The following is a 14,590-nucleotide window of genomic DNA, read 5'->3' on the forward strand; positions in this document are numbered from 1 at the left end:
TCAACAGCAGATGATGGGCCACACAGCAGATTAATCCACACGTTCAGATAATCTACTGTCTTCATGCATCACAATCCTCTCTGGATTGCATTGCCGCCCCCTCCTGTCTCTCTATCAATCTATGAGTACTTTAGCCTTGACCCTCATCAGATGACGTCAAAATGTCCGCTAATGCGCCACCTCCATCAGAGTCCGTATTCTAACCCATTGGTCTGGTTACAACCTGCTATATCGACTGAAGTTTTGGTCTGTGCAGTGCATTGTGGGTGTCCCGATGCGTCTTCTCATCTCAGATTGGGAAGCAGCGGCAGTTGGAAGCATGACAGCTGTGGATGAGATTAACTCTGCCACACAGAACCAAAGCGCCATTACTGCTGCACCATAGTCTGATTAAAAGCTGGTGGATGTTGACACAGAGCTGGCTGACAATGGATAGAGATTGTGTAGGCCACAGCGCCCAGCCTGTCACAAGAACGCAGTTGTGTCCACTGGTGAAACTGCCAACAAAGCAAATCGTTTTCTTTCTCTCCGATTAGATGTTTCAGGTTCAGCTGTGTGTATTGAATGGGGAAAAAATGGAGGTCTATTGTTGAAAAAGAGTGTTGTGAGTGAGTTTGACCAGTTAATCTCTAATATAAATCTGACATCAGCGTCAATTGAAATTTGTCTAAGCTTGCATGCTCATTAGCCGGACTAGCCTGAAAATAGTGTGCCAAGAAAGGACCATATGCTATACCATTGTTGTCAGATTATTTTATTACAAACTTGAAATGTTATTTGAATATATAAATTAGACCTACCGTTTTGAGGATTCATTTACATTACATTTAATCATTAAGCAGATGCTTTTATCCAAAGCGACTTACAAAAAAAAGGATTCATACATGTACTTGCATACCTTGAAATATATTACAAGTTACTTGTTTAATTTAAATTGGCATTTGCTGCAATGAAATGTATTTATTTTACATATTTTCTAAATTAGAAATAAATAATAGTAAAATAAATTGATTTATGCTTTAGCAACTCTGATTCTGTAATCCAATTATAGTATTTTTTCACAAATAAAAAAGTAAACACTGTAAATTAATCTGATAAGTGTGCAACTGAGTCATATTTTGTCAAAGAACACTAATTTTGCATGTAGTGCAAAGTGACATATGACATAAATATGATTTAGATGAAGTCGATATTGTGCAGCAAAGTTTGAAATCAAGTGTTTAAAGTCCTAATGAAATCAAACGCATCTAGCATCTGCTGCTGCCGGTCTTAATGCTGTCAAAATAAAAGTCCCATCGCCATCAAAATAAGCTGTAAAATCTGATACCAGTCATTTAAAAAATCTAAACAGAGACTCTGTCTTTTGACCTCTATTTCTTGTTTCATCTCACATAGCCACTTGTTTTAAGATTTTCTGGATCTAACAAATGAAATGAGAAGCTACTTTTTTTCTTACTTTTTCAGTGAAATCGATGGCGTTTGTATGGGATATTCTAGGCCAGTTTTATACATAATTTTAATTCGTATAGATATGCTACTAAATAAATGTGATTGATAGACCAAAAAACCTAAGTCGACTTTGATGATGGCCAGATCTTATTAAAATATATAATGATTAAAATTCACTGACTTTTTGTTTTCATATTTTTAAATAAATACATTTCTTGCAATCAAGAAAAAATGTATTAGCTGGAGTGGCTGTGCGGCACATCAGAAATAGAAGCAGGATGTTCATCAACTGAAAGCATCAAGATGTGGCTCAACAAGCTCCACTGATTATAATCGCCACTATGTCATTTTGATCTGTGCGTGTTTAGCTTTTTTTTTTCTTCTTTTTTTAGTTATTGAGATTTTGCCATTTACATGCTTATGTTTTGTAGTGTAATTGGGAAGTTGTTTTGAAGGATAAATTGTTTGCTTTTGCACCGCTATGATATATTTATACGCCGATATGCAATATTGCATATTTGCAGCATAAACCATTGTATATATAATAATCATATTATACTAACTATTATATGAATATGTCTCTGGAGCACATTTCACGGAGTTCATTTTTCAGGTTTGTGCATTTTTCATTTGTAAAGATCAGTTTTAATGTGACGTCTATGAATGATCGTGTTGCTGCTCTGTCCCGAGTCTTCTGTTCACAGGTTTAGTTGAGGTCTTGTAATGGATACATACACAATCTTAGGCTTTTGATCAGAAAATCAGAAGCAAAAGGGATCACATGCTTATGCTTTCAAACCGCTTGAAGCTTAAAGGCAGTTTTGCAAGAGCACTTGAACAGTTCCCGTCGTGCACTTTTTGGGTTACTTTCATTTCCTCTCTACGATCATTCCTTCTCACACAAGAGAATGGGGCCGCTTCCCTGAAGCTTGTTGGCATGATGATCTTGTTCACTCAAAATCTCTCATCTCGTTTCAGTTGCTACTGCTCCAAAAACTTAAGCTTGAGGTATTTTACCTGTGTGAACACTGTTCTTTCAATTTCGTTAAATGAAGCCTTGCAATAATGCTATTCATCCATAAGGCCCTTTACCCAGCCTTTCTTAAGCATGTGCTTCCTCTTTAAAGGGTTAGTTCACCCAAAAATGAAAATTCACTCAGTAATGACTCACCCTAATGTCGATCCACACCCGTAAGACCTCCGTTCATCTTCGAGACACAGTTTAAGATATATTTAGTCTGAGATTTTCTGTTCCTCCATTGAAAACATATGCACACATACTGTCCCTTTCCAGAAGGAACTGAAAGGGAATAAAAACATCATCAAAGTAGTCCATATGGGACATCAGTTAGTTCATTAGAATCTCTTGAAGCATCGAAAATACATTTTGGTCCAAAAATAACAAAAACTACGACTTTATTAAGCATTGTCTTCTCTTTCGGGTCTGTTTTCAATCCGCAAAAACAAAGATTAGAGCAGTTATGAATCAGCGTATTGATTCATGATTCATGATTTCAAGAAAACAAACACAGAATAAAGTCGTGGTTTTTGTTATTTTGGGATCAAAATGTATTTTTGATGCTTCAAGAGATTCTAATGAACTAACTGATGTCCCATATGGACTACTTTGATGATGTTTTTACTCCCTTTCTGGTCCTTCTGGAAAGGGACAGTATAGTGTGCATACGTTTTCAATGGAGAGACAGAAAGCTCTCGGACTAACTATAAAATATCTTAAACTGTGTTCTGAAGATGAAATTATTGCAATGTCTACAATAGTATCAGCCTTTTTTTTCATGCATATATTTGTTTATTTATTTGTGCATGTATTTATTTCTTTGAGAAGGCTATTGAGAATTGCATTTTTTATGTTTAATTATCATCAATATGGTATAGAACATTTTAATATGACGTTTAATATTATTTAAAATAATTATCATAGGTTGCAGTATGATTTTGGCAAGCTTTGTGAGATTTGCTCTAATATGTGGCCGTTTTTTGTGTGTAGATGAAGCATATGTGCGGTTGGGTAATTGATCAGACCCAAACTTGATGCTGGCAGTTAGCGAGATCTCTTTCTCTCCCTCTTTCTCTCTTTCTCTCTCCCTCTCTCTCTCTCTCTAAATAAATAAATTAATGATGGCCATCTGTAGCTTTCACTCCAGATTGAAGCCGCTGAGTGGATGGTGTCAAACTCATTGTTGTCTTTTGGGTTTGACGAGAGCTGTTAGCGCCCTATTATATTTTAAGTATGCATCAGGGAGAGGACTGCACAATCAATTCTCTCTGTATTTCTGTTTGTGGGTTTGTTCGCTCTGCACTGAAATCATCCTGTGAACCGCCCAACATGTCTTACACTTCTGACTGTGCACCCACTTAATTCCAGTTATGGACACACCAAATTGTATGTGAGTCAAAAAAAGACAATCGTTGTTTCCAAAAATGGAAAGAAGTATAAAGTATTCTGGGCTTTTCTTCTTCTTCTTTTTTTTTTATGTTGACTATTGTGTAAATTGAGGTGTGTTCAAAGATTGCGTTAGGCAAACATGTTATCAGTGACTTAATTTACATCTTTAAAATTCTGTCAACGTTCAGTCAAAACGTACACTGTATGAATAAAGCACCATTCAGGGCTTATTTCTAAAGGTAAACTACTCGCAGGTTTGAGTAGGTCTATTATTTGTCCTTCTTTGGGACTGTAGTTGGAGTGCAGATGGCTTTAAGTTCTCATGTACATTTTTCACAAGTAAAATGAAGGCTAAAGTGAACCACAAAGGTGCTAAACCATGTGTTAAAACCACACTTCCTGGAATCTTCCACCATGGTTTTCTGTGTTGACTAATCAAGTGGAAATGGGCATCAGTTTGGACGTTTAGTGGCTGCTTGCTCTAACAGGCTTTAATTGTTCCTAACCCATTTTTGGTCAGCTTGTCCCTTGTCGACAAACTTTCTCTTTCTCTCCCCTTCCTTTGGTTGTCTACCCATCAGTGTTTGTATCGGAAGGATGTTGCACACTCTTGTTTCCTAGAAACCACAGTTCTGAGTCTGTTCTCTGGCAAATGTTTGGTTTGCCACCTTCCGTTTTCAAAGTTATTGAAAAGGACGTTGGCCAATGCAGAGAATCTGAGTGCAGGCACTATGCTATGCTATGAACAAATTCAAAAGCAGCTCTGTTGTAACAATCTCAGGACATTTTTTGCCATCTTTCCATATTAGATATGTGACACTTATCGGCCAAACAGAAAAACCTGCCAATGCCTCTATACATATATATTAACATTTACTTGAGATGAACCGCAAGTGCATTCCCCTGCCAAACCATGGCTGGATTATTTTTTTTTGACTGAGAATTGTTACATCCCTCATTTATATATACACTACCAGTCAAAAGTTTGGAAACTGTACTGTATTGCTCACCAACGCTGCCTTTATTTGATCCAAAATACAACAAAAATAGTAATATTGTGAAATTTTAAGAATAACTTTTTTCGATTTAAATATAATTTTAAAATGTAATTTATTCCTGTGATGTCAAAACTGTATTTTCAGCATCATTACTCCAGTCTTCTGTGTCACATGGTCCTTCAGAAATCACTCTAATGATGATTTGATGCTCAAGAAACATTTATTATTATTATCATATATAAAAAAACTAATAAATAATAATAGCTTAATTTATAGATATCAACTAACAAAAATAATGAATAAAATTCTTGAAATTTTGAAGAGATTATGTAATAGATTTAACCAGATATGTGGTTTTCTGAAAGCTAAACTGATAAAGCCTCAGTCCATAGATACATTTAGCATCCAATCAGATTTAAAATAAACACATCACCACACACTTATTTTTTTTTTTACATATACTGATGCTAAAACAAGATAAATGACCAGAGCGCAGATGGTTTGTACTGGGGCGTTAGCATGACTACACTTGCATTACTCTTTCACACAGATGTTTAAATATCCAATTCTGGTTCAATGTCTAGCTTCTAGTGGTGTTAAAGGGTTAGTTCACCCAAAAATGAAATTTATTTCATTAATGACTTACCCTAATGTCGTTCCACACCCATAAGACCTCCGTTCATCTTCAGAACACAGTTTAAGATATTTTATATTTAGTCCGAGGGCTTTCTGTCCTTTGAATGTAAGTGTATGCACACTTCCTGTCCACGTCCAGAAGGTAATGAAAACATCATCAGAGTAGTCCATACGTGACATCAGTTGGTTAGTTACTCTTTTGAAGCGTCAACGATACATTTTGATCCAAAAATAACACAAAAAAAAGACTTTATTCAGCATTGCCTTCTCTTCAGTGTTCCTCAAATAAAGTTTCAAACGGTCATGATTCAAGATTCGGATCGCGTGTCAAACTGCTGAAATCACATGACATTGGCGAAATGAATCACGAATCAATCTGCTGATTCGCGACCGTTTGATTCATTTTAGGTTTGAAAACAAACGTGGAAGAGAAGACAATGCTGAATAAAGTTGTTTTTTTTTGTTTTTTTTGGACCAAAATGTATTGTCGATGCTTCAAAAAAGTCTAACTAACCAACTGCTGTCACATATGGACTACTCTGATGATGTTTTCATTACCATTACCTGGGCATACACTTACATTCAAAGGACAGAAAGCTCTCGGACTAAATATAAAATATCTTAAACTGTGTTCTGAAGATGAACTTACGGGTGTGGAACAACATTAGGGTGAGGAGTTAATGAATGAAATTTCATTTTTGGGTGAACTAACCCTTTAACATTGTGACTCATGTGCTTGTGATAATTCAGCAGCCTTTTTTTCCTGTTATATGCGTGACAGCATAATGTTGTATGCAAACTATGGCGTAATGTAATAATGTAGCTACAATTACAGCTGGATAATCGTGAATCGTGTTTAATCAGTATTAATCGTTTTCTCTTTTCTTTGCAGGTATTAAATGAAGAGTGTGATCAGAACTGGTACAAGGCAGAACTAAACGGCAAAGACGGTTTCATTCCTAAAAACTACATTGAGATGAAGGCGCATCCGTGAGTATACCATACTTCAGCCACATGCACTTTCAAACCACCATGAGATAATTCACAGCTTAAAAGATAATGTTTGTGTCGTTTCTGTGCTACTAGCGTCACCAAATGACATGACACAAGTAGTTCTTCTTTTTCCATAATCATTTTTCTTTAGAATTGAAGGTTAAAGTAACTGTGCTGAAAGCATGCTCTGAAAGCCCGCAGCAGTAGACGGTGTTCATTTATTACAACATTCACAGAGTGTACGCCTTGATATTTATGTACTAGAATAGCTTAGAATAACACACAAACTGGTGAATCATTTTGAACGATTGATTAAAAATGGTTAAAAAGAATTCGATTCCCAGAACTGAACTTCTAAACTCTGATCAGTTTTTAATTCTGAAAGTGGAAAAATAATAATCTGGAAGTTTCAGTTTCAACAGCCTTGACAAGTGGATATTATTATTCTTATATTTTCATATATATTCGTAAATTAATTATTTTTACATACGGTATGTTGTGTATATATATACACACACACAAACACACATATAAATATACACACACACCCATGTGTGCATGCATATATATATATATATATATATATATATAGATAGATAGATAGATAGATAGATAGATAGATAGATAGATAGATAGATAGATAGATAGATAGATAGATAGATAGATAGATAGATAGATAGATAGATAGATAGATAGATAGATAGATAGATAGATAGATAGATAGATAGATAGATAGATAGATATACTTACATGTACAGATATATATTGAAATAGAAATATTTTGTAACATTGTTTTGGTAATTTAATACATCCTTGCTGAATAAAAGTATTATTTAACAAAAAATACAGAGCACAAACTTTTGCATGGTACTAAAACAACGGAGTGTCTATTCACACCAAGTGCAAATAGTGTGACTTGTTTGGTCAAACAAGATTTTTTTTAATTTAATAATTCTTATTAATATAATCATTTACACTATTATTGCAGCATGTTGATGTAAAACAAATAGTATGTATCTGTCAAAATAAAGTATAAATTCCATGTACCGTATTTTCCGGACTAGAAGTCGCACTTTTTTTCATAGTTTGGCTGGTCCTGCGACTTATTGTCAGGTGTGACTTATATATCAAATTTAATTCATACTGACTGACAAGAATAAACATATAGCCCTGAGAATGCGCTCTATGCTGCTCCTGTAGCCTAATATTTACTTATAGACAACAACTTAGAAAGACTGAACAAAATGCCCCCATAAAGAAAATCTTACTCTGCAAATTACAAACTGGATGTAGTAAAATATGCAGCGGAGAACAATTCACACTGCTACAGCGTAGTCTCGCGCGGCTGAGCCTCTCCTTGCAGAGAGTTCAAGCGTCTGTGGACTCGTTCCTTCAGCTCTGACCATCTTGCTTACAGTCCGTGATTAGCTTTCTTTGTTTTCTTCATTATAGTTAAAGTAACCTCTGCTTTTCGCCAGTCCCTTACAAGTTTCTCACTCACTTCAAACTTTCTTTCTTCTGCTCGGTTATACACAGTGAGCGGGCGTGAGCGAGTGCACGCGCGCGGCTCCCGCTCTGCTTCTGCCCTAATGTGACTTATAGTCCAGTGCAACTTATATATGTTTTTTTCCCTCTTCATGACGCATTTTTTGACTGATGCGACTTATACTCCGGAGCGACTTATAGTCCGGAAAATACGGTAATTACTATTTACTCGTTGGAAAAATCCGCTACTTTTATATGGTGTAAATAATTTCACCATAATTTTCATAATTTCACTTAGTGTAAAATCATCTATCGCTAAGAAAATGTATTCACTGACTGTAAATAGCCGCTGCCATAAAACAAACAAAAAAAAAACAAATAAATATTTATGTAGCTTAATTTTTATGTAGCTTAACCCACGCAGTTGTTTTAACGTAGTTTGTTGCTCTGCAGAATTCCTTTTAATATTTAAAACAATCCTTTACTTTATACTCCATTGATTTTGAGGCTGATGCTTGAGCTGTGATCTGAACTTTTCAGCAATTACTTCAATAATCATCTCAGGTCACAGATTCCCAGGTCTGATTACTTTTCCCAATCCTTCCTTGTGCCTTTTGCAGAATTTATTGGGTTTTTTTGTCGGTTTACTTCCTGATGATTTTCGTGGGAACTCATTGTTGCCATTTTGATACCAATAAGCCTAATTGAACTCAGTCTTTGTACATGTACCCGGTCCAGGTTTGTTCCTCCTGCTGTCTTCCTCATTCTTCTCAGTGTCTCTCTCCCCGTTTTAATGAATGTGAATGATTGACTAATATTTGCTTGAGGAAAAAGAATTGAAACCCTTTGTAATGACACACAATGAGTCTCTGAAAATGATCCACCAATCAAAGACCTTCTTCCCCTCGCTGAAATGAGGGGAGTTAGCCGCCATGATGCCAGAGTGATTGCTAAGGTACACTATGTGTTTGCTACAGGGTGTCCTGAGTGTTTTCTTGCTGGCTAAAGCCACAAGAGCTTGCCTTCATTTGTTTCTTCTTTAGTACTTTTATTGGAATAATTACTATCTAAATTGTTTACCTCATTTGCAAATATTTGCTAGCCACAGATGTTACTAATAAAGGAGAATTCATAACATTGGTTTTGACTGTGGTGTCCTTATGGGATAGACTTTGTGATGAATAGCTTCCTCTCTATAACAGATAATTGAATATTGATCATTTTCCATCTGTGGTAACTAGTCATCAGTCAGTCACAGAACGTTTTTTGCTTTTTATTCCGAGCAATATTTTTTCTGGCTTTGTTTGATATTCCAGAAACCCCTCCACCGACTCTCTTTTTAATATCGAGGACAGGTACACAAGATTGACCAGGTTTATGGAAGGAGAGGCGGATGTCTCTTATCAGGAAAGGGAATGTAAATGTTCGTGTTTGAGCGGAGAGAGACGCGGCTGCAGACGGTGCTTGAGTGGAATTTGCCCTAGAGTGCTTTAATGCCACTTCCTGGTCACATGCTTTTGTGTGTGTGTGTGTGTGTGTGTGTGTGTGTGTGTGTGTGTGTGTGTGTGTGTGTGTCTGTGGCCTGTGCTGTCCACATCAAAGCGGTTCGGCAGGTACAGAGACAGCCAATGTTTTCATGCATAGCCTTACATAATTACAGATATGCCTGGGAGCGTAAATGTTGGATTATTTCAGATGACTTTTTTTTTTTTTTTTTTTTTTAGTAAAGAGTAAAATCTATATCAATGATTAACGCAGATATTCACTACATATTTAATTTGATTTGAATGAAAATAAAGGTGTGAGGGTTGGAACAATAGAGTGCATTAGTGCCCGCAGCACTGGTTTTCAGAAGTATTTTTTCCATTAATTTTCCTATAGGGATTTTAAAATAGTGCGTGTTAAAGAGTTATAATCCATGAACCAAGACAATCAGCTATGAGGCGATTCACAACACTACAAACTTTGATTTGAAGCAAAAAAGTAGACAAAAAGATAAAGCTACAAGACTGTGTACTTAACGGCCCTTATATGATGATATAATTGATTTTTGATTTTTTTTTTTTTTTTTTTTTTTTTATATCGTTTTTTTTATTTTTTTTAATCCACTGAATTTTTTTTAATGATCAGTAATAATGGCATTGTACCCTTTTAATTATATTGTTCAAGTAAAATATAATATAACATTCATATATACTTAGTTCATATTTTATTTATTTAGATAGATAGATAGATAGATAGATAGATAGATAGATAGATAGATAGATAGATAGATAGATAGATAGATAGATAGATAGATAGATAGATAGATAGATAGATAGATAGATAGATAGATAGATAGATAGATAGATAGATAGATAGATAGATAGATAGATGTACAGATAGATATATAGATGTACAGATATATAGATGTACAGATATATAGATGTACAGATATATAGATGTACAGATATATAGATAGATATATCTCCACATTATATACAGTTTATAAAAGTTTATAATGAGTCAGCTTATAAAATGTACTATATTCTTTAAAACACAAGCATCAATGTAAATCATTTGTAAAGCTCTCACTTTTGTATTAATAATACTTCAAATTAAACATGGTATCAGCTCCATCTAATGTCTATAAGCACAGTGATGAAAATTGGTTATTATTTATAATTCCACTCCACTCTGACCTTTGGATTTGCCAGCTGTTTCTGGTCTCTCCAGTAAATAAAGGCCTTGTCAATGTCAGGTTTGCTTAACCCAGTTCAGCTGACGTCACAGCACACATGCACAAACACGGCAAGTCTTACTGAAATATGAGTTCATTCAGTAAGGACATATAGAGTTAGATGTTTTATAAATAGGCATGTGCCAAAAGACCAGCTTTATTTTAGAAGTAAAGTACAGGCAGAAGTCTTTCACAATCTCACCACATCTGCATTTTTTTTTTCACACACTCACATTCTGTGCTGATCATCTATCTAAACATATGCATTTTGCGGAACTTCAAACCTATGTAGCTGTTCTTCTGAACTTTTTTTTTTGTGTGTGCGTGTCTATTATCTGCACTCATCTTTTTTGCCAGTTTTGATTGCTCTTTTGGCTTTCCATCAGGCATCCTACTCTAAGCCTTAATGCACTGAAAATGATCCTCCTCCTTTCTGTTCATCCACACTTCCATGTAAATCAGTGAAATCCATCTGATCTCTGTCTTCAGCACCCCTCGTTCCACCTCTTCTGTTTTCGTTTTTTTCCCAATACCATGTCTTTTGTTCTGATATGATCGTAAGGTTTATGTTTGTGTGTTCACACGTTCTCAGGTGGTTCTTCGGGAGAATTCCTCGAGCCAGAGCGGAGGAGATCCTAAACAAACAGAGGCACGACGGAGCCTTCCTCATTAGAGAGAGCGAGAGTGCGCCTGGAGACTTCTCCCTGTCCGTCAAGTACGTACACACTCACACACACACATTCCCTCAAATCCACCTCTCATCATTCCCAGCACGACAATCCTAAAGAGTCTCAGGTTTCCATCTATATTTGACCAATGAGCCACTTCAACCATTTCTTTCTAAGGTTTTAAAAATATTAATAACATTTGATCCTTTTTAAGTGCCCTTGTATGATGCAAGTGAGGCTTGAATGATACCATTAATAATTTGGGGGTCAGTAAAGTGTTTTTTTTTTTTATTCATCAAGAATGTATTAAATTGTTTAAAAGTGACAAATAAAATTTGAAATGCTATAAAATATTTTAACAAAATATTTTATAAATGCTCTTTTTTTAGGCTTTTTTCAAATTAAGCTAAAGGGGACCTTTTATGCAAAATCCCGCGTTTGCTGTCTTTAGCGACCTTGCTAGCGTGCCCGCCTCCCACGCCAGAGACCCTGGCTAGAAAGGTCCTACATGGAGTTATGAAAAATGTTAACGTTAACACCTTGGAGAATGTAAAAGGAATTGAAAGTAAAATCAAGTCATTTTCATCGTTTTTACCGTGTTGCTTTATTTAACATTTCTCACTTGCCCAAAAGGCAATAGCACAATGGCAATGCTCTGACAAACCTCTGCTAGAGTTTTAATGGATGTTTTGCAGCCACATTTGACCCTGACTGTGTTAAACACACACCGCATGCTTAAAAACATCACGGGTTGGCACATTCCCAGATGGACCTGCTGCGTCTTCATCCATTGTTTCGTCCATGGTTTCGTCTCTTATCTAAATCTGACCATGGAGTTGACTTTGTTTGGCGTAAAGCTGAAGCTGATTGCTGATAGGCCGTCCCAATCAGTGGCGCCTGCACAATCCAATCACGTTTGAGAGGGAAACAACAAATTGAGGGTTTCCGAGCAATTTCTTTTTTTTTTTTTTTTAGGAGTAACGGGTACTTATGGTTATGGATAGAAATGTATTGGAGTAAAGAGTACAATATTTGCCTCTCAAATGTGCTTTGAGGAAAGTCATGAGTACTCCCCAAAAATGATACTCAAGTGAAGTACAGATTTAAGTACTGTACTCAAATGAATGTACTCCGTGTACATGAGCTGTACACAGTCTGCATTCTCCTCGCTAGAGCGGCTAGTGGAAACACAAGTCTCAGCTTTACATTGCTCCTCAGTGCTGCTGTTCACCCACATCATTTCTGCATTATGAAACTACATTGTATCAAAAGCAGACTATAACTTACCACAAGGATTTCAAATATTTTTCTGGATTTTCAACGACGCTTGTGGATAGAATCTGTGGCATCCTGAATAATTCCAACATCCTTCTATTTGTAAAAAGGGGAATGACATTACACGTTATGTTTATACAAGTTACTTTTTTTAAAGGCTTATTAGCTAGCAGAACTGCTAATCGTGCATTAATAACTGCATATCCATTTCCCATTTTGTGATAAACAATAAAAATGTTCTGTTGTTGGCTGCGCCAATGAACACAGTACAAAATTTACATTACAATGTTTGACCAGTGCTTTCGCATCTTGTATCTTAAAACGCATAAGTCCAGTTAAAGGATTTTAACTTTTAAAACAAAGTTTAAAAAGTCTCGACACCTTGCGTTTGAATGTGGATGCGTCCCCATACCGTTTCTCCTGTTTTGTTGCCGGAATATCCGAGGCATGAGCAGTAAAGGCACAGCCCTCTTCTGGAAAGGGGGATGGGGAGCTCATTTGCATTTAAAGATACACACATGAAAAATGTGTGTATCTGCTTCCACCTAAAAGGGGCATTCTGGGGATGGTTATAATAAATGATCCGTGCTGTATTATGAACTAAAACCTTAAAGACATATTCTGGGGACACCAGAGACTTGCATTACATCATGTAAAAAAGGGCATAATAAGTGCCCTTTATAATGCTAAAGTAGAAAACCATTTTTAAATTGTAGTATGTTGGTTTCAAAAAAATCGTAGTGTAGATGTAAAGCCGAGGCTGGATGTCATCATGTGAATTGACTGCATCCGGCGTGAGTCACGGCTGTTCTTGTCTGAGCTCTTTGATAGACATCAGGGCAATTACCCCTTTGATCAACATCTATCGTGCTCGTCTCGCGCGTGTTTGCATACACGTGTTAATATGCATTCTGACCTCGGTTCGCTTATGTAATACTACATTTTGGATGATGGCACACAAAGGAGTGCATTATTGTCATTATGTCTTCGGTATCAGTTGTGAAGTGCTGTCTCTCTCTGTCTCGTTTAAGGTTTGGCAATGACGTACAGCATTTCAAAGTGCTGCGTGACGGGGCTGGAAAGTACTTCCTTTGGGTTGTGAAGTTTAACTCTCTCAACGAGCTGGTGGACTATCACCGCACCACTTCCGTTTCCCGAAACCAACAGATCTTTCTACGAGACATCGAGCAGGTGCCTCAGGTCTGTATGTCAGGTTTTACCTTTTTATTCCTTGAAGTCTAAAAAGTAAAAGTGTTTTTACTTTTGTAATGCAACACCTTTTCAAGTAAAACAGGATATTTGAGATATGAGTGACATCTGTGGAACAGGAAAGTAGTTTCGGGGGAAGAGCAAATTACTAACTAAGTAACCTGCAGTAGAATAATCATTCGCAATAACATTAGGGGAAACGGCATGCTATACACACTTAATGAAGACTATTATTTAATCATAAAAAAATCGGACTGGTGGGGAAATGCCACATGGGGGCTATTGGCAATATTTAATGACGGATTGAAGCCATGGCTATTTTCACACGGTCAGTCCAAATCTGATTGATTGTTTATCCGATTGGAATTTTATAGAAATTGTCGATTGTCCGTACTGTATTGCATCTGTTCAGATATGATGTGTGTGTCCCATGGCAATTTCTGCTAGATTTCCGAAATAATTGCATTGGTTTCAAGGTTTCTAGGTTTCAAAGATAATGTTGCTTTGAGGCAGCGGCAGAAACATAAGAGGCTGGTATGTGCGCTTTCTTCCATACTGCTGTCTCTGCCCGTCTCAAAATTCAGCATTTACATTGTTTTGTGCTACTGGCACTTTGCAACATAACAAAAAAAATTCTGCAGTGAATTTTGCCATGTTTTTCTATAATTATTGATTGACTCATAATCGGTTTGATGGATATTTTCCAGCTATTTTCCCCAATATTTCCATAATCAGATTTTGATATATCGGG

The 14,590-nt window shown here is 36.3% G+C and overlaps 1 protein-coding gene across 1 annotated transcript in view; it reads left to right on the forward strand.

Annotated features, from left to right (window-relative positions):
• The window catches only part of grb2b (growth factor receptor-bound protein 2b), a 51,181-nt gene that overhangs the window by 30,975 nt on the left and 5,616 nt on the right, over window positions 1-14,590 (forward strand). Inside the window, exons 3-5 of the mRNA XM_067459084.1 lie at window positions 6,383-6,480; window positions 11,280-11,402; window positions 13,662-13,830. Of these exons, the coding sequence (XP_067315185.1) occupies window positions 6,383-6,480; window positions 11,280-11,402; window positions 13,662-13,830 (390 nt within the window). The remainder of the gene's footprint in view (window positions 1-6,382; window positions 6,481-11,279; window positions 11,403-13,661; window positions 13,831-14,590) is intronic.

The sequence above is a fragment of the Pseudorasbora parva genome, chromosome 2, assembly GCF_024679245.1.
Source record: "Pseudorasbora parva isolate DD20220531a chromosome 2, ASM2467924v1, whole genome shotgun sequence".
Lineage (NCBI taxonomy): Eukaryota > Metazoa > Chordata > Actinopteri > Cypriniformes > Gobionidae > Pseudorasbora > Pseudorasbora parva.